Source organism: Furipterus horrens, unplaced genomic scaffold (assembly GCF_987537825.1).
Source record: "Furipterus horrens unplaced genomic scaffold, mFurHor1.1.pri manual_scaffold_8, whole genome shotgun sequence".
Lineage (NCBI taxonomy): Eukaryota > Metazoa > Chordata > Mammalia > Chiroptera > Furipteridae > Furipterus > Furipterus horrens.
This window is the reverse complement of record NW_028327178.1, coordinates 89873598-89890888: the sequence shown is the minus strand read 5'-3', so window position 1 is coordinate 89890888 and position 17291 is coordinate 89873598. Positions and strand designations below refer to the sequence as shown.

General features: G+C 48.4%; 1 protein-coding gene across 5 annotated transcripts in view; it reads left to right on the top strand.

The window, feature by feature from the left end:
• BCL2L1 (BCL2 like 1) overlaps nucleotides 1–12326 on the top strand; it is a 46704-nt gene extending 34378 nt beyond the window's left edge. For all 5 annotated transcript variants that reach the window (XM_090286195.1, XM_090286191.1, XM_090286193.1 and 2 more), the window contains exon 3: nucleotides 8367–12326. In XM_090286195.1, coding sequence (XP_090142321.1) covers nucleotides 8367–8504 — 138 coding nt within the window. In that variant the 3' untranslated portion in view covers nucleotides 8505–12326. The remainder of the gene's footprint in view (nucleotides 1–8366) is intronic.
• The last annotated feature ends 4965 nt before the right edge of the window (nucleotides 12327–17291 follow it).

Sequence of the window (17291 nt, the reverse complement as noted above, 5' to 3'; positions counted from 1 at the left end):
CCCAGCACTGACTGGGCTAGGCCTGGGGGACAGCTCCTGGTCAAAAGGGGGCAGCTAAACACACTGGTGAGAGAGCAGGGTCCTCCTTGAAGAAATGACCTGTAGGTTGAGACCTAAAAGATAAGTAGAAGAGAGCTTGGCAGAGGGACCAACATGGACAGAGGACCTGTGGCTGAACAGAACGTGGCATGTGAGGAGTGAGGCAGCCTGGCCTAGGCAAAGCCGAGGAAACCTTGCAGGTTGCAGGCCATGGAACAGTCTCTGAGACTCAAACTGAGCCTGGTGATACAGGTGCCATTTACCCTTCTGTGTGCTGTGCACAGTTCTAAGAGCTTTACATGTATTGAGTCCTCACAGTGTTTTTGTGAAATAAGTACATTTTTAATCCCTATTTTACAGGTAAGATCCACAGCTAAACATCCTAGTTTCATTGCAAGACTTACTTGGTACCTGCCTACTCTTTGCTCTAGCAGTCCAGCTTGGTGGAGAAATAGAAATTAATTTGTCACCGGCACTGGCCTCACCCAGTAGCACCGCCATTTTACAAATGAGGAGACTGATACTCAGAGAGGAGCAGGACCTGGTCCAGGGCCCAGGGCCCAGGGCCCAGAGCGAGGCCAGCAAAGCTTCGTCTGCCAGCCTGTGTTGTCTTCCTGGGAAGCCCCTGGGGCAGACTTGGACAAGAGCTAAGGCCCAGCCAGGGGGCAGGGGCGTGATAGGGGGAAAGAGGCAAAGATTTTCAGTCCAGCTGACAAAGGGAAAAGTTTTCCAGTAGAGCTGTCCAAAGACAAAATGCTCCACCCGGGAGTTAGGGAGCCCCTTACGACAAGTGTATAAGCAGAGAATGCCCTAGAGCAGCAGTCCCCAACCTTTTTGGGACCAGACACTGGTTTTCTGGAAGACAGTTTTCCCATGGACGGGTAGGGGGTATGGTTTCGGGACAATTGAAGTGCATTACATTCAAGCTCACGTCCTGCTGTGCGCCCCGTTCCTAACAGGCCTGGACTGGTACCTGTCCGTGGCCGGGGGGTTGGGAACCCCTGCCCTAGAGAGAGTTGTGAACTCCCACAGCTTTGGACCATCTGGACTGAAGCAGACCCCCACTGTGTGGTCTGGGTGCTTCACCTTTCTGAACCCCATCTGGGCAGTGATGATGTTAGGGGCAAACTTGTGTATCACATGGAAAGTGGATGGTTATGTTATTAGATCACTTTTGAGTCTCTGGCTCTGTTTCAAGGGCGTGCCTTGTTCTTTCTCACCCTGGACACTGGGAGAGGGGTGAAAGGCTGTGGCCATCTATTCATGAAAGAATAGGGAGTCACCAGAAGTGGGATGAGAGAGTTGAGATGAGGGAGGCCTCGCAATTCCAGGGAGTTAGTGCATATGAGCACGTAGCAGCCACCCCGGAGCCATTATGTGCTTAGGCTCTGGAGCCAGACTGCCTGGATTCAAATCCCATCTCTGCCATTTATGAACTGTATGACCTTGGGAGGATCGCTTGAGCGCTCTGTGCCAATTTCTCACCTGTAACATGGAGAGTATTAGTAGCACTTACTTCACGGGGTCATTGTGAGGATTAAGTGAATTTGTATACACAGTGAATCTCTTAGCACCATGGTAAGTCCTCAGTAAATGTCAGCCATCACTCCCAGGGAAGGAGGTTGTGAGCCCCTTAATGAGCATCTGTGCCCCCAATAAATGCTTTTCTGAATTCTCTCTCTGCCTCCAAGGCTAGCACCCTGTTTCTGAGTGGAGGTGGAAAGAGCCCCGCTCACTGGCTCACCGCTTGTACTGCTGGGTCAGATAGCTTTCTCAATTCCCCAGCTGAGGTGTTATCTCCTCCCCGCACAACCACTTCCTTTTCTGAGAAATGAGCACATCTGTCAGGCTTAGCTTCTTAGAACTAATAGTGGGGGAGGAGGCGGGCGAGGAGAGGTTGGCAGCTGACAGGGCAGACTTGGAGACAGATTAAAACGAAGTTTGCTGTGAGGATGCCTTCTAATATTCCCTAAAGCCTAGGTGACTTGGGCCCCCTACCCTTTTCAGCCAATAACACCAAGGTCACCTTGCTTTACCAAGTGCTTTCATCCCCTGATCTCACCACCACTGCCTGTGGGTGGTGTCAGAGCAGGAGAAACTGAGGCTCACAAGTGGAGAGGCTTGCTCTGTCACTCACAGCTGGGCTCACTAGACTGAAGTGTCAGGCCAAGCAGAGTTTGGCCACCCATCTCTTTGCCCCTGCCCCGTGAAGCCGCTTGAGTTGCCCACATCCAGGCCCATGTTCCCCTGGGAAAGCCAAGGGAAGTGGATTCCAACCACAAACCTCACTTCTTCCCAGTTTCCGCCTGCAGCTCCCTGCCAAGAGAGTGATAGTCACTCCATTTGCCCCACGCACCCTTCCTGCCATCTCTTAGGGCTCTCCTAACAAGGCCTCAGTGGTCTACTCAGCAGGCATTTATCAGCCTCTGTCCCAGGGAAACTGAGGCCAAGAGCAGAAAGTAACTCTGCAGGTGACTAGCAGCCTGCCCAAGCAGGGCCATGACAAGACCGGGGCACAATACAGTCTGATGTTCCTGGCACTTTCTCTGCGCTGCTAGGAGCCCTTCCTCTTCTCCACCTACCTCTTTCCCAAAATAACCAGCAGGAAGGAAGCAGTGGGCCTGGGCCCTCTAGAGTCACCCTGGAGGAAGGAAGGGCTCGTCTGGCACAGGCACTTGTTCCCCACTGAAGCCATGACGGAAGGGTTTCACTTTCCCTCCTGGTCTTCCTCACATCCTTTTCCTGTGGCACCGGGTTCCTACTTAGCTGGGGGGAGGGGGGCAGAGCTCATTCATTAAGCTAGTGGCCTCAGGCCACCTTCCCCTTCTTAGAGGGACTCAGGACTATAGCCCTGGCCCAGAAGGTGGGGTTTGCCACTGCACAGGCTGGGGGTTGAAACCGGCCTCCCCACTTACCGACTTTGATCAGGTCTCAGTATCTCTGAGCTGCAGTTTGCCCGGGCTTGGAATGAGGATCTCCTTCAGTCACAGAAGTACATGCACCTGGCCCACAGTGGGGCCTGAAAAAGTATTGTCCTTTTAAAAGTGAGCAGAGAGGTGTACAAGGTTGGGAGCAGAGACACCGGAGCCAGATTATTGGTGCAAGCAAACTAGCCAGGTCACCAGGTTCATTTAGAATGGCACCTCTGTGTTCTAGGTACAGTACCAATATTGGAGATGCAAGTGACAAAACACCACACAGTCTGGCTCGGGAAACAAGGCAAAAAATTATCATCTAAGTGACCATGACCATGCATGTAATCGGGGAGTGTGGCCCAGTCAGGGTAGAGTGCTTCAGCTCAGTGACTGGCATAGGTAAAACACGTAACAGTTACTATTTTATTGTTATTTGACAAGTGAGGACAGTAGGGGCCAGAGGTGAAGTAACCTGTTCAAAGTTACACCAGTAGGAAGAAGCATGGAAACGTCAGGGGTCAGAGGGAAGAGTATGAATTGGAGAACTTACCAGATTCAAGCAGGGACTGCACTGTAGCCCCTAATAGGGCAGGTGATCCACTGGCACTTGGGCCACTGCACCGGGAACATCCTCTTGCCAGCCTTCTTCCTGACTTCTCCAGGGTAGCCGGTGGCTGCAGAGTGACCTGCATTGGGCAGCGGGTGCCTCTGGGCAAAGATCTAGCTGACGTTAGTCATGACTGTTTGCATGGGTCCCTGGCTTCAGACACAGATCAGGCTTGGTCCCTGCCTACACTGAGCCCCCTGCGCTGGACTGATGGGAGAAACCAACACACTGATAGAGGGCCTCAGCCTCAGGGCACCCTGCCTCTCCTTCCCACCTCAGGCCCTTTGCACTTGCTTCTGCTGGAACATGCTCTTTTTTACCTGAGATTATTGATCCTTCCTTGACCACCTCCACCTTGTCATTCAGGTCTCAGCTCAAACCTCTTTTTCCCAGAGACCTTCTCTAAGCTCTCCACCTACATCAGTCCCCAAGGTATTCATTTCTGTCACCTCCTCATGACTCACTGTCTTCAAAATTCTGTCGCCTCTGAAATTTTCTTGTTTCTTATTATCTTCCTTGTTTCTCACTAGGACAGTGTTTCTCAACGTTTTTTTCCTTATTACCACCTCCTAAGGAATCTTTCTAAGGACATTTTTGTCCTAATTGCCCTCCCATTACATTTGAATACCACGGCTGTGCTATGTACCTCTATATGTGCTCTGGCCCCACAGAGAGCCACAAATCACAGTAACATCCAAGAGTTTTTCACTTGGCTCCACCGAGCATGCATGGACTAGAACATGAGCTCCATGAAAACAGGAACCTTGTTTGTCTTGTTCAGTTCTGGGTGTAGAGCATGGTAGGTGCTCAGTAAATATTTACGGTGCGAATGAAAGTCCATAAACCCTGGGAGCACAAAGGAGACATGTGTCCCAGAGTTGAAGGAGGGACTTGTAGCGAAGGCCTCTTGGAAGACAAGTCTCCAAAGTGGAGTCTTGTGAACTGAGTAGGGGTTGGCTAGCTGAGGAAGGGAGATTCAGGGAGGATGACCAGTGAGAGGACACGGGGTTGGCAAAGGCGCAGGGGCAGGAAGTGCTCTGGAGCAGGTGGAGTGGGATCATTCCTCATGTGTGGCCAGGACTGTGGGAGGCAGGAACTTGAAAGTAGGCTCAGCTGGCTTCTCTCGGGGACCCTGGTTCTTGTCTCACCATTCTGAAGGGCCCCAGTGCCAAGCTGGTAGACCCCAATTCCTAGTCCAAGCTTTACCACAACCTGGCTGTGTGATACTGTAGAATGGGCAGGTGTGTTGGCCTTGCTAACTTGTGGGGTCTGTCGGGCTAGGCGCCCATGATTCTCCCATGGGGGTCATTAGCCACTGCTTCTCCCCAGTGGCCCTGAAAACCCCCACGTGGATCCCCGTGGTAGCAGTCACAGCTGCAAAGATACACTTCCCCCATTTGCCGTAACCCAGGCTGAGAATGCAGACAGTCTCTCAGACCTGGGTCTCCTAAAGACTCTGTGACATCAGAGGCCTCCCTGCAACACACCCTTCTCTCTCACTTCCTTGCCCACCATGCCAGCTCTGGCTGAAATCAGTGGGAGCCATTGAGGAGCAGTGGGGGCTTATCTTTGCTTTTCCAGACTAGGCTGCTCTGCAGTCCTGTTTGTTTATTTAGAGCAGCTGCCTGCTGAGAAAATGGCTGTGTTTGTTTCCAAGTGTGTTGTGTGAACTGTGGGCTAAATATACCCACACCACTGCCTCCCGGCACCCAGCATCCGCCCTGGAACAGCACGCCCCGTTTTGCTGATGCTCTCCCTGCAAAAGCAATCCACAGCCCCTGGAAATCCTGCTTCCCCCTCCCCAAGAGAAGGAGCTCCTTGAAGTGGAGATGAAGTGTTGTTCTGGCCAGGAATGTGCACTTGGGGGCTGGGCAGGGCTGAGCCTTGTTCTCTATGGCACCGAAATGAGAATGTTCCCTCCACCCTGGAATGACTGTTCCTGGACAGTGAGTGCTTTGTGCCCTTGCAGGGACAGAGCCTGTTTACTCCAGTCCAGCCCCAGAGCTGAAAATTTCCTGTGGCTGCCAGCCCTCTGCTTCAGGAAAGTTCCCACTGAGGGAGCAGGCCTCTCCCACTTTGGCTATCACCCCAATGTCCCTGCTTTCTTGTGGGACATTCGGTCCCTTGGGATGATTACCAGGGCCTTCTGGCCGTGGCCTTCCTTCTCCCATGCTCCCCACAGCCCAAGACTCACCCCATCGCTGGTCTATCTTTTTCGTGACTCCACCTGGACCTACTTCACTTGGATCAGAAAAATTAAAGCTCCTATAAGAATTTTTTTTGCCAGTACCCACGGAGGCTAGCCAGGATGAAGCGGGAGAGACAGGGAAGCATGTCCACAACAGTCATGCCTGGGCAGCTACAGGCCAGGGGTTAGGAGGCGGCTGCGGCTGCTGCTGCTGCTGCTGCTATTACTTTTGTCTCCCAGACCCCAGACTACCTCCACCCCACTGCCATATCCTTTTTCACGGAATCCATGCAGCACTAGTGACAGGACAGGTCCTCCCAGGGCCCCATGTAGGGAATGTCCTGCTGTAGCAGCGCTCACTCTGAAGCTGGGCAGTCCTGAGTTCTAATCCTGGCTTTGCTACCTGTTAGCACGGTCTTCCCTACTGCGATCCTCAGTTGTCTTATCTGTGAAATGAGTTTCAAATCTCTAGTGTGGGAATTACGCTGAAGGTGAAATGAGATAATAGTGCGGGGCACTTAGTAGACATGCAGTACCTTTGTTCTACTCATGTATTTATTGACCATCAACTATGTGCCTGATACTGCTCTGGGAATACAGAAATAAGACAGAATTTCTGCCTCGTGAAGCCACATCTACTGCAGGAGATAAAAATAAAGTGTACAGTCTGGTTCTGAAAAGTGCTAAGAAGAAAAACAAAGCAGGGTAAGGGGGTAGTTGAGAGGTGGGGGTGGATACCGTGTTACACACAGTGATCAGGGAAGGCCTCTCTGAGGAGATGACATTTGAGCAGCTGGGAGAGAAATGAGGGAGTGAGGCAGGTGATAATCAGGGTCAAGTGCTCTAGGCAGCAAGAGCAACAAGCTCCTGAGCTCAGCAGATATTCGAGGAACAGCAAGGAGGCTGATGCTATGTGTGGCGTTTTCAGTGGGGAGGTGCCAGGGCCTGCCTAACCCTGCTGTCCGTGGTAAGGGCTTAATTCCAGGTGTGATGGGAAAGCCTTGGAAAGGTTGAGAGCTTGGAATGATGTGGTCTGAATTGGAAGGACTTTCTCTACCTGCCTGCTTTCTCTCCTGCCTTTTCCCCAGCAGATGGTAAGCTTTCTGGTGAGGGCTCTGGCTTTTGCGTCACTGCTACCTTCCTAATGGCTTAATAAATGTTGAGGATTCTTTGAATCAAGTTGGCAGTTAAGCGTGCGCATGGCACTCTGCTAGGGTACCAGGGATATGAACAGACATGACAGTGGCTTTCTGAGTACACGGGAAAGCAGTTAGAGGACTTTAAGCACAGGCGTGCTGTGATCTGATCTGTGTTTTTAAAAATCTCTGCAAGGAACATAGACTGAGGAGGTACATCAAGACCAGAGGTGGAGTCAGGCAGGTATCAGAGTGAGCAAAATGGCCAGGTGCGACCTGGGGCCAATTGGAAATGGCAGACCCTGTCTGAGGGATCCGGACCCCACTCAGCTAGTTGGAACCAGGTGGAAATGTGGGCCCAAGGGGTGAGCTCTTGGTAGAGAGGCAAGAACACTGGCCCTGGAACCAGCCGGTGACTCATTTCATTTCCTCTCTACACACATACAGCACGTTGTTTTCTAGGTGCCAGACACTAGGCTTGGATTTTGGTTCCACCACTGACAAAGCAGGGTGACCTGATCAAGTTCCTCCGCCCTAGAGCCTAGTTTCCTTGTCTGTAAATGGGGAGAGACAGCCTGCCTTGCAGCATTGTTGGGAAGATTAAAGGACAAATGGGTGGGAAGCTCCTCCTTAAAACGGTGGTCTAAGCTCCCCTCTCCCTGCCCCACAGGCTGGCTCCACCCTGGGGTTGGGTAATTTAACCCAAAGCTCTTCCCTCTCCAGATCATGTGCTTCCCTCCTGACTAGCTTCAGGGCCCAGGGCTGTTGCTCACCTCCTCCTGGGTCCAGAGTCACGCCCCCTGGAGTGGGGCACTGGGACAGGAGCTCACAGACCCATCCCAGTCCTACATGGTTGTTACCAGCTCTGCTCTACCTTGCTCAGCCTGCGCTGTGCAGAGGCTCCCTCCAGAGGAAGAAGGAGCCTCTGGCTAAGAGCTTCCAGACCTACTCTGCCCTGTGCATCACTCTGGGAATGTACCCTGTCCCATTTCTCTCCCTCCCTCCCGCCCTCCCTCCCTCCCATCACTCCAGTGGAAAGGCTAAGGCCTGGTGGTTCCACCCTGCTCTTCAACTCCAAGCTCCTCTGTGGCTTCCAGACCACACGTGGTCCAGCTCTCATCACCCCTGCACCATCATGTCTCCTATCCTTTCCTCCTGCACTTCGCTGCAGCCACTTGGCTTCCTGCCATTCTCTGATCCTGCCCATCTCTTTGCCACCTCAGGTTCTGGAGCACTGTCTGACCTTGGACAAAGCTCTTTTCTTACTTAGCACTGTTTTCTCAGCAATAAAATGGGTTGGTCACTCCCAGCCGGAGGTCAAGAAGGAGGGCAGCCTTTAACCTTTTGTCAGACCCAGAGTGGGCACAGATGACTAGGTTTCAAATCAAGGTCATCACATGAAGATGGCTCTCTTTCTTCCACCCACCCACATTACTCTTTGAGAATTCAAACAGTACCTTCCTTCTCTTCTCTCCCTGCAGGACACTTTTGTGGAACTCTATGGAAACAATGCAGCAGCCGAGAGCCGGAAGGGCCAGGAGCGCTTCAACCGCTGGTTGCTGACGGGCATGACTCTGGCTGGCGTGGTTCTTCTGGGCTCACTCATCAGTCGGAAATGACCAGACACTGACTACCCACTCACCCTCCCACCCCCATCCTGCCCCCACTAGATCTCTTCTTTCAGCCACCATTGCCACCAGGAGAACCACTACATGCAGCCCATGACCACCATACACATCAAGGGTTGGGCCTAGACTTGGTCCCCCGCAATTAGTTTTCTAGAATCTACCATGCTTCTGTGAGAGCCACCTTCCCCACACCTCAGTTCTCCTGGCCTTGAAACCCACAAAGTTTCCCCAAAATCCGCCCCATCATAGCTGGCAGGTGTGTGGGAGCTTATGGCTGGGGGTTGGGGGGCACTGCCTGATGGGTGGGACCCCTTACCCCTTAGCCTTCCTGAGAATACTTTCCTGCTAGGAAGCTAGAAAGTTTTCTGACCCCTTTTCCCAGAAACAGACTAGATTGCCTTCGTTTTGATGTTTGTGGCCTCAGAATTGATCATTTCTTATCCCTGTCCCACCCCACCCCCCTAGGACCTGGGCTCCCTTTCCTTTCATTCCCGCCCTCCAATAGCTACTTAGGGGCCAATTCTGACTAATGAGGGATTCAGGCTGCTTAGGATAAAGAAACTAGGACCAGGACCCCCTCCCCAACTCTGGCCTGGCCAAAGTCCCCAAATCCCAGCCCCAGTGTCCTCTAGAGCCTCTGGCTAGAGGTCAGTCCAACCCAGGAGGAGGGAGCTGTAGCTGCAGGAAGCACCCCATGCCAAAGCTAGGGTGACCCCTTGCAGTTTAGCACTACCCCAGTTCTCTTCCCCTCCCCTGGCTCCCATGACCGTGACTGAGGGACCAACTGGGCCCAAGACAGGTGCCCCAGAGCTGTTTATGTCCTCAGCTGCCTCACTTCCTGCAAGGAGATCAGCCTTGTGGCATCTTTGCTTTGGACTATTGCCCATGGGGTTCAGGGGCCTTGGCCCAGGGGTGAAGGGGAGCTACAGGCAGCAGCTGTGGGAGCCCTAGGGTCTTCCCTACCTCAGGCAGGAAGGGCAGGAAGGAGAGCCTGGTACACAGGGTGGAAGTGGGGCTGGCTGGAGGGGTCAGTCTTGACTGGCCAAACAGACTTGTGCCCCACCCCCATTCAGCCTGGGCATCCAGGCTGCCAGGTCAGAGTGGCCTGGCCAGGAGCCCTTCAGGCTTCCCTCTCTCCTCTGCTCTACCCATGGCCTGTCTCATCCCTGGGGGTCCTGGCCTGGCCCTGGCCCCTGGGGCTCTGCTGTACATATTCGAGACTAGTTTTTATTCCTTGTGAAGATGATATACTATTTTTGTTAAGCGTGTCTGTATTTATGTGTGAGGAGCTGCTGGCTTGCTGTGCGTGTGCACGTGGAGAGCTGGTGCCCAGAGATTGAACAGCCTGATGCTCCCTCCCTGCCCTGGTCCGAGGAAGCCAGCCAGGGGTCCTGGCTCCTGAGGGGCACTTGTCCCTCCCCCAACCCCCACCCCACATTTGTTCCAGCTCTTTGAAATAGTCTGTGTGAAGGTGAAAGTGAAGTCCAGTAATAAACTGTGTTTACTCAGTGAACAAAAGGCCTGGGCTCTTGTGTGTTCCAGGATGGGAAAGAAGGAGCTACTTGGCTGACAGGCTGCAGGAGGGCTGGGTGCTGGTGCTGGCTCTGCTGCCCCCAGGGGGTACCTTGGGCAAGATTCTTTTTTGGTCTGGGCCTGAGAGACAGAAACATCGGTTTGTTCTTGTATGTGCCAGGACCAGAAAGCAGACCTGCAACGTTGGTGTATCGGGATGATGCTCTAACCAACCGAACTATCTGGTTCCTCTGGTATATTGATGGGGTTTTTGTTGAGCACTTCCTGTGTGCTGGGCACTGGGGCTGTATGTGAGCAGGACAGGTAGTTCCTGCCTGCAGGAGCTGACATTCTAGTAGGATAAACAGTGAAGTAGCCACAGGCACAGTCTTAGGCACTGGGGGTTCTGTAGTCAACCAAATCCTTGCCTTTCTGGAGCTTCCATTGTAGTCAGGGAGGGAGACAGATGGAGAAATATAAAGACAGCTTTTGCAGGGCAGAGGTGGAAACTGAGGAAGATGGCAAGACTTGAAAGACCTAGTGGGGAAGGAGTCAGAGTTGAGGTAACGTTTGAAAGGTAGATCTCACAAGATCAAGATTAGAGGCAGCTAGAGAGTAAGAGGAATCAAGGGTGATTCATTCAAGTTTTTGAAATGATGCCATTGCAGTTACAAAAATGAAGCACATGTCTGAGGCCAGTACTACCCGAGAGGCTCATAATGAGTGTTTGAAGAACATTTAATATGGGACCTGAGCATATCTGGCAATTAGGAAGTCGGGTTCCCTGGGAGAAGTGACCTCAGAGGTCCAGGCCTGAAGGTGTAAGAGTGAACTAAAAGAAGCGGGGTGTCAAGAAGAGCAGTCCTGATGAGGCGAGTGGACAGATTGAACAAGAGTTTTCTTCAGTCTGAAGGGAAGTTGGTGTGTCTGGAGTTGAGAGGGGGCTCCTGGGTCAAGATGATACCAGAGGTGGGGTGAGGGGACTGAACTTGATTCTGAGGGCAGCGAGAGCCATAACAAGGTGATTAGGTAGTGATCAGCCCTCTTAGAGCCCCCGAAGCGCCCCCTGGCTGCTGTATGAAGAAGGTTTGGGAGGAGGAGCAGAGTGGAAAAGACATGGTTTGGTCAACTGCTCGTTTTGAGAACGGACAGGCCCGGAGTGTACCCCGGGTCACCATTCCTGGCCTTTGAACAAGTTAGCAACCTATGCCCCAACTTTCCCCTCTGAAATGGGTACGATGGCAGTACTCTTCCGCCACAGTGGTCAAGATTTAATGAGCTAATCCAACAGCTTGGGGGAGGACTAGATGTTGAGGGGAACTGCAGTGATGACCCCGCCAAGAGGCGGATTCCCTGGGAGGAGGGATGAGATGCACCCCACGAATTTCCAGGTGGCTGTGACCGGAGGTCGGGGAGAGGTCTGGGAAAGAATGCAACGACTCCAGGGGCGGGCGCTACAGCTGGGGATGGGCCTGGAGGCAGGAGCTGCCTCGTGCTCCGCCCCACACGCTTTCAGGAGCGGGCTTAGCTGCCCCCTGGTGGCCGGGGAATGAGACCTGAAAGCCACACCCACCTCGCGCAGGCCCCTCTCTCTTGTCTGGCCCCCATTCTCCGTCCTTCCTGCTCACCAGGAGGATACCTACAGTGCCAGCCCTTGGGTACCAGATTCAGAGCCTGCCACGGCTTCCCCGGAGCTCAGTGAGGTCACCATTCTTAGTTCAAGGCCAAAGCCTCCAGCTTCCCACTCACTTCTATGCCTATGAAGCGTCCCTGGCCCTTACTTAGCCACTCAGGTCCTCTCCCCAGATTCTTTCTCTTCTCACTTTTTAAAAATTGTTTTTCAATTACAGTTGTCCCATTTACCCCCCCCCCCCCGTTGTTCTCCCCTGCCCCGCCCTCCCACAGTCAGTCCACACTTTGTTGTCCGTGACCATGGGTCCTTTATGCTTGTTCCTTGACTAGACCCTTCCCCTTCTTTCCCCGTTATCCTCCAGCCCACTCCCTTCGGGTCGCTGTCAGTTTGTACCAGATTCTTGATATTCCTCCTGAAACATCTTCTCACATACCAGCAAATACATAGATATCAATATAGTTGGAGTCTCTCTTTTTTTTACACAAATGGTAACAGACATATTGTGCCTTGCATTTTACACCTAAATAATGAATTTTGCAGAAGTTTCCATGAGATGGACACAAACAACAGTGTGGTAATTGCGGGGAAGATGGGAGGAGGTGGGAGAGGAAATAAGCGGGATAAATGGTAATGGAAAAAAGATACAATAAAAAACTTTTTAAAAAGTTTCCATGAGTACATTAATCCCCATGTACTCATCATGCAGCTTCAACAGTTAACTATGCGCAGTTTCATTATTTTTTCTAGCTGTGTAGAATTGCACAAATTTTAAAACCAGGCCTCTAACTCATCAATTCCCAATCTAACATGTGCCATGTCACACACACAAAATATTGGAGAGGGAAAGCTGGAAGGGATTTCAGACTGTCTATGAGGGTCCTGTGGAAAAATTCATCCATTTGGATATATTACATTTTCTGATGAGAGAAATGAAAAACATCACATTTCATAGAGAGGATGTGAAGTGTTAATTTTGATTAAAACATCCAAATATATTTTAAATTTTATTTCTTAAGAAACTTGATCTTGCTCCTATAATGCAACTTTTTAAAGTATATTTTATTGATTATATTGTTACAATAGTTCCAATTTTTTCCCCTTTGCACCCCTCCACCCAGCACTCCCCTCCCCCCAGCACTCCCCTCCCCCAACATAAATACAACTTTTTATATGAGGTTTAAGATCAAAATGGTTTACCAATGCAATTCCTGATCAAAGCCTACTAATGATAATCTTTTCAAATTCTTAGTAGTCAACATCAACAAGAGACTTCATACATAACCTCAAGTGGATGATAAAGAAAGATTTTAACCCATTCCAAAGCTTACAATTAAAATCATATTTAAGTGCTCCAATAGTTCCCTTTCTTTAGTTGGGAAATATAATGTAATCAAGTGGATTTCAAATCCAAATGTATCTTAAAATAATGATGAATTGCAGGACACAGGAAACAACATAAAGCTTCCAAACTTTTTTTTTTTAAGAAAATTATAACATTAAAACTGAGCAAGGCTCTATAGCACAAAACAAGAGAGGGGAGGAGGAAAAAAGGAAGAAATGCAAAGAAGGAAAGAAAAAAAAGGAAAGGGATTTTAGGCCAATTTATTTACAAACATGCAAGCCAAACTTCTAAGTATAATATTAACAAATCAAACCTAACAACATATTAAAAGAATAATGCATCATAGCCTAGGATCATTTATTCCAGATAAACAAGATTGGCACAATATAGGAAATCTTTTGATGTAATTCACTGTATTGAAGCATTAACAAAGAAAATCGTTGGTATTTCAGTAGATATCAAAATAGTATTATGTAAAATTTAACACCTAAAAATTATTATTTTTAAATCTTTTATCAAGCCAAGGATTGAAAGTTAACTTTGACTTCCTTATACTCTACTAATTTCTATAAAAGTTTAAAATAATGATTATGTGCCTTTGTGCAATTTAAAAAAATTAACAAGTCATGCAGCCCTGACCAGTGTGGCTCAGTTGGTTGGGCATTGTCCTGCAAAGCAAAGGGTCGCCAGTTTGATACCCAGTCAGGCCCTGACCAGTGTGGGGTATGTGCCTGGGTAGCACGTTTGGTCCCTGGACAGGGCACATGTGAGGGGCAACCAATGGGTGTTTTCTGTCTCACATCAATGTTTCTCTCCCTCTCTTTCTCCCCCACTTCCCCTCTCTCTAAAAATAAAGAAAATCTTAAAAAAAGCAAGTCATGCAGAAAAATCAGCAACTTGTATCATGATCAAATTCATTACATAATGTCAGGCTCTCCATTTTTCTCTCTCCAGTATCACAGCCTTTGTCATGAGGCAAAAATAACAAGGACTTTTTCTTAATATATGAACTCAGATCTCTATAAATTTGTCTTCTTTGATTTTTAATAAATATCCATGCACTAATGTTAGAATTCTGGGCATATGGAATATTAATTCCCTTATAAATTATTTAAACCATCCCATTTCAGTAGGTTCACACATGAATAAATGGCTTGAATAATTCCATGATAAAGAGCCTTGTGAATTCTTATGAAATTTAAATGGTCTTACTACAAATTTTTAACATGTCAATCTTAAAATTTGGGGAAATCATTATTAAAACACTAACATACAGAATAAAATGGACATAAAGTAAGAAAAAAGTCTTATGGGGGAGGGGGGTGCTGGGTGGAGGGGAACAAGGGGGAGAAAATTGGAACTGTTGTAACAATATAATCAATAAAAAACATTAAAAAAAAAAGTCTTATGAAAATAAAAAAAGAACATAGCATAATGTAATGGCCTAGGAAAAAAATTGTGCCCTGTCCTATTGCATTGTAAAAATAATAACAATAAATAAAAATAATGGCAAGGCCCTTATTTACAAACCATTTATGTGATGGAACATCCCACCACAGCTGGTTGGCTATCCTTTTAGACACATACCTCAGTCCCACCTAGGCTTTGTGCTAAGGTTCCTGGGCACCTGCAAAACAAACACATCCAGCGGCTCCATGAACTTTGTGAAGGGTGAGTGGCCTCCCAGTTCAGTGACCATGTGCTCTGCAGCTGACCACTGCAGTAGGTGTCCAAGAGGTGGTGCTCCGCTCATCCTGGCAGAGCAGCTGGGGACAGAGGAGGGACATGCTAGTAGTGTAGAGGTTAGGAAAAAGGCTCTGCAACTAGACTGCCTGGGGTAGCTGGGTGCCCTTGGACAAGTGACTTTACCTCTCTGTGCCTGAGCTTCTTCACCTATAAAAGGAGGGTGATAATTACACCTAACTGGTGGGGTGCTTATTCAGATTTAATGCAGATTTTATGCCTGTAAAGTGCTTATGAATGGTATCTGGCACCATAAACATTACTATATAAATTTTATCCGGCTATGCTGTCAGATCCTTCCCCACACCCAAACCCTCACCACCAGGGCTCCAACTGTCCCAAACTCTGACCTTAGCTTGAATATCCCCCGAAAGTAAAGCCTAAAATAAGGACTCAGGTATAAGTGTTTTAACCGGTGATCCCAGGACAGTGGGGACAGTGAGACAGGGAAAGTCAGGAAGCCAATACAGGGTGCAATGACAAGTAAATTGCCACTTCAGACAACAGGGCTCCTTCTCAGGGGATGCTTTGAAAGACCCACGGAACATTCTAGGGGCAAGAACTCAGAGTACTTATTTATCATATCTCATCCCTTATTTCTCCTCAGCATTCGGTATTTCCTGTCTGGGCCCCATGCTTACTTGGGCCAAGCATAAACCTATGATCAAAGAGACACAGGCACCTGTTCCCTTAAATGAAACCTGTCTACCAAAGCTGCACATGACCTCTGAAGTTGGGCTGAGGGCATATGGCCAGGGCCGAATGCATGTGCCACAACTTGTGAAACTTTGGAGCACACCAGCTGGGAAAATTCAGTAGTGCTCCACCTTTGCTAATCCAGACAATACTGCAATAAACAACCTCAGTGTCCATCCCTACCCACATATGGGTGTGAAGCCACAGGCTAGTCCTAGAAGTAGGATTGCTGGGCCAAAGGGTATATGCATCTGTCATCTGATGGAGGCATCCTGTGAGACTGCCTGTCTTTACCAAAACCATGTTAACCTGGATGATAAAAAAATAGTATCCCACTCTTTATTTTCAAAACCCTAATTGAGGCTGGCATTTTTTAGTAGTTTGAAAGCTGTCCGCACCCCAGGACCTGAAGAATAACGTGGTAGTAAGTCTCCTGGGTTTTCCTTCTGCCTCAGAGATCCCAGACTTGGAGTCGAAGAAGCTGGAGCTGGCGACCGCAAAATGCTGATGGGCACAGAAAAGAAAAATCAGTCCCCACAAAAGCCTGCTCTCTCTAGGCAAAATATTAGAAAAGGAACAACCTAGCAAGACAGAAACTTTTTAGACAATAAGAGCTTTACTTCAGCCAAATACCACTGAAAAAACTATGGCCCCATCTACACTAGCAAAGGCCAAGTTGGGAGCCTAGGCTTCTACCCTCACGAGTCGTGGTGACCCAACATCCCCACCAATGTGGGGTGTTGTGAGATAAGACCAAGGGAGCCAGGGCTTCCATCTCTGCTGGCCATTAATGAGCCCTCTCCTGCCACCCCCTCTGGCCATTAATGAACCTTCTGCCCCCCCTCTCCCACATTGGGAGCCTGGAATTCCACCCTCAACTGGCAATATGAAAGTGGGTAAAGGGGCATAAAGGAAGATAAAGTTTCTGCATTTACTCAAAGTAGGAAATTGATGACACCAGTAGACTGTGATAAGATATGTATATGTAATGTAATAGCTACAGCAACCACTAAAAAAGCTATACAAAGAGACACTAAAAAAGCACTATGGATAAATTAAAATTGGAATTCTAAAAAAAAAAAATCAACCTATGGAAAGGCATAAAAAGGAAAAACAGGGAAGTGAATAACCAGAGAACACACAAAAAATAAAAATAATTGGGAGCTATGTCTTAATCTAGCAATAATTACATTAAGTATAATGGTCTAAATATACAAATTAAAGACAGATATTGGTAAAGTGATTTTTTCAAACCAATTATATGCCACCTATAAGAAACTTAATTTAAATGTATAGGCAAGTTGAAGGATTAAAAAAAGATATGCAATCAAAGGAAATCAGAAAAAAAAACTACTAGAACAAAGAAGAGAAACAGGCAAATCCATAATTAATACCCTTCCCTCAACACTTGATAGAACAATTAGATAGAAAAATCACCAACGATATAGAACTCAAAACACCATCAATACAATTGACATTTATCTAACACTCAATACATTCTTTCCAAGTGCCCACTAAGTATATACCAAGTTAGGTTATATTCTGGGTCATAAAAAAAAACTCAACAAACTTAAAAGAACTGAAATCATACAAAGTGTGTGCTCTGACCACAATGGAATCAAACTAGAAATTAATAACAGAAAGACAACAACAAAATCTCCAAACCCTTGGAAAATCAATGACACATTTCTAAATAATTCATGGACCAAAGAGGAAGTCCGACAAAAATTTAAAAAACACATTGAGTTGAATAAAATTAAAATACAACACATCAGAAATTGTGGGACACAGTTAAAGCAGTGCTGAGAGTGAAATTTATGCAATAAATATACACACCACAAAAGAGAAAAAG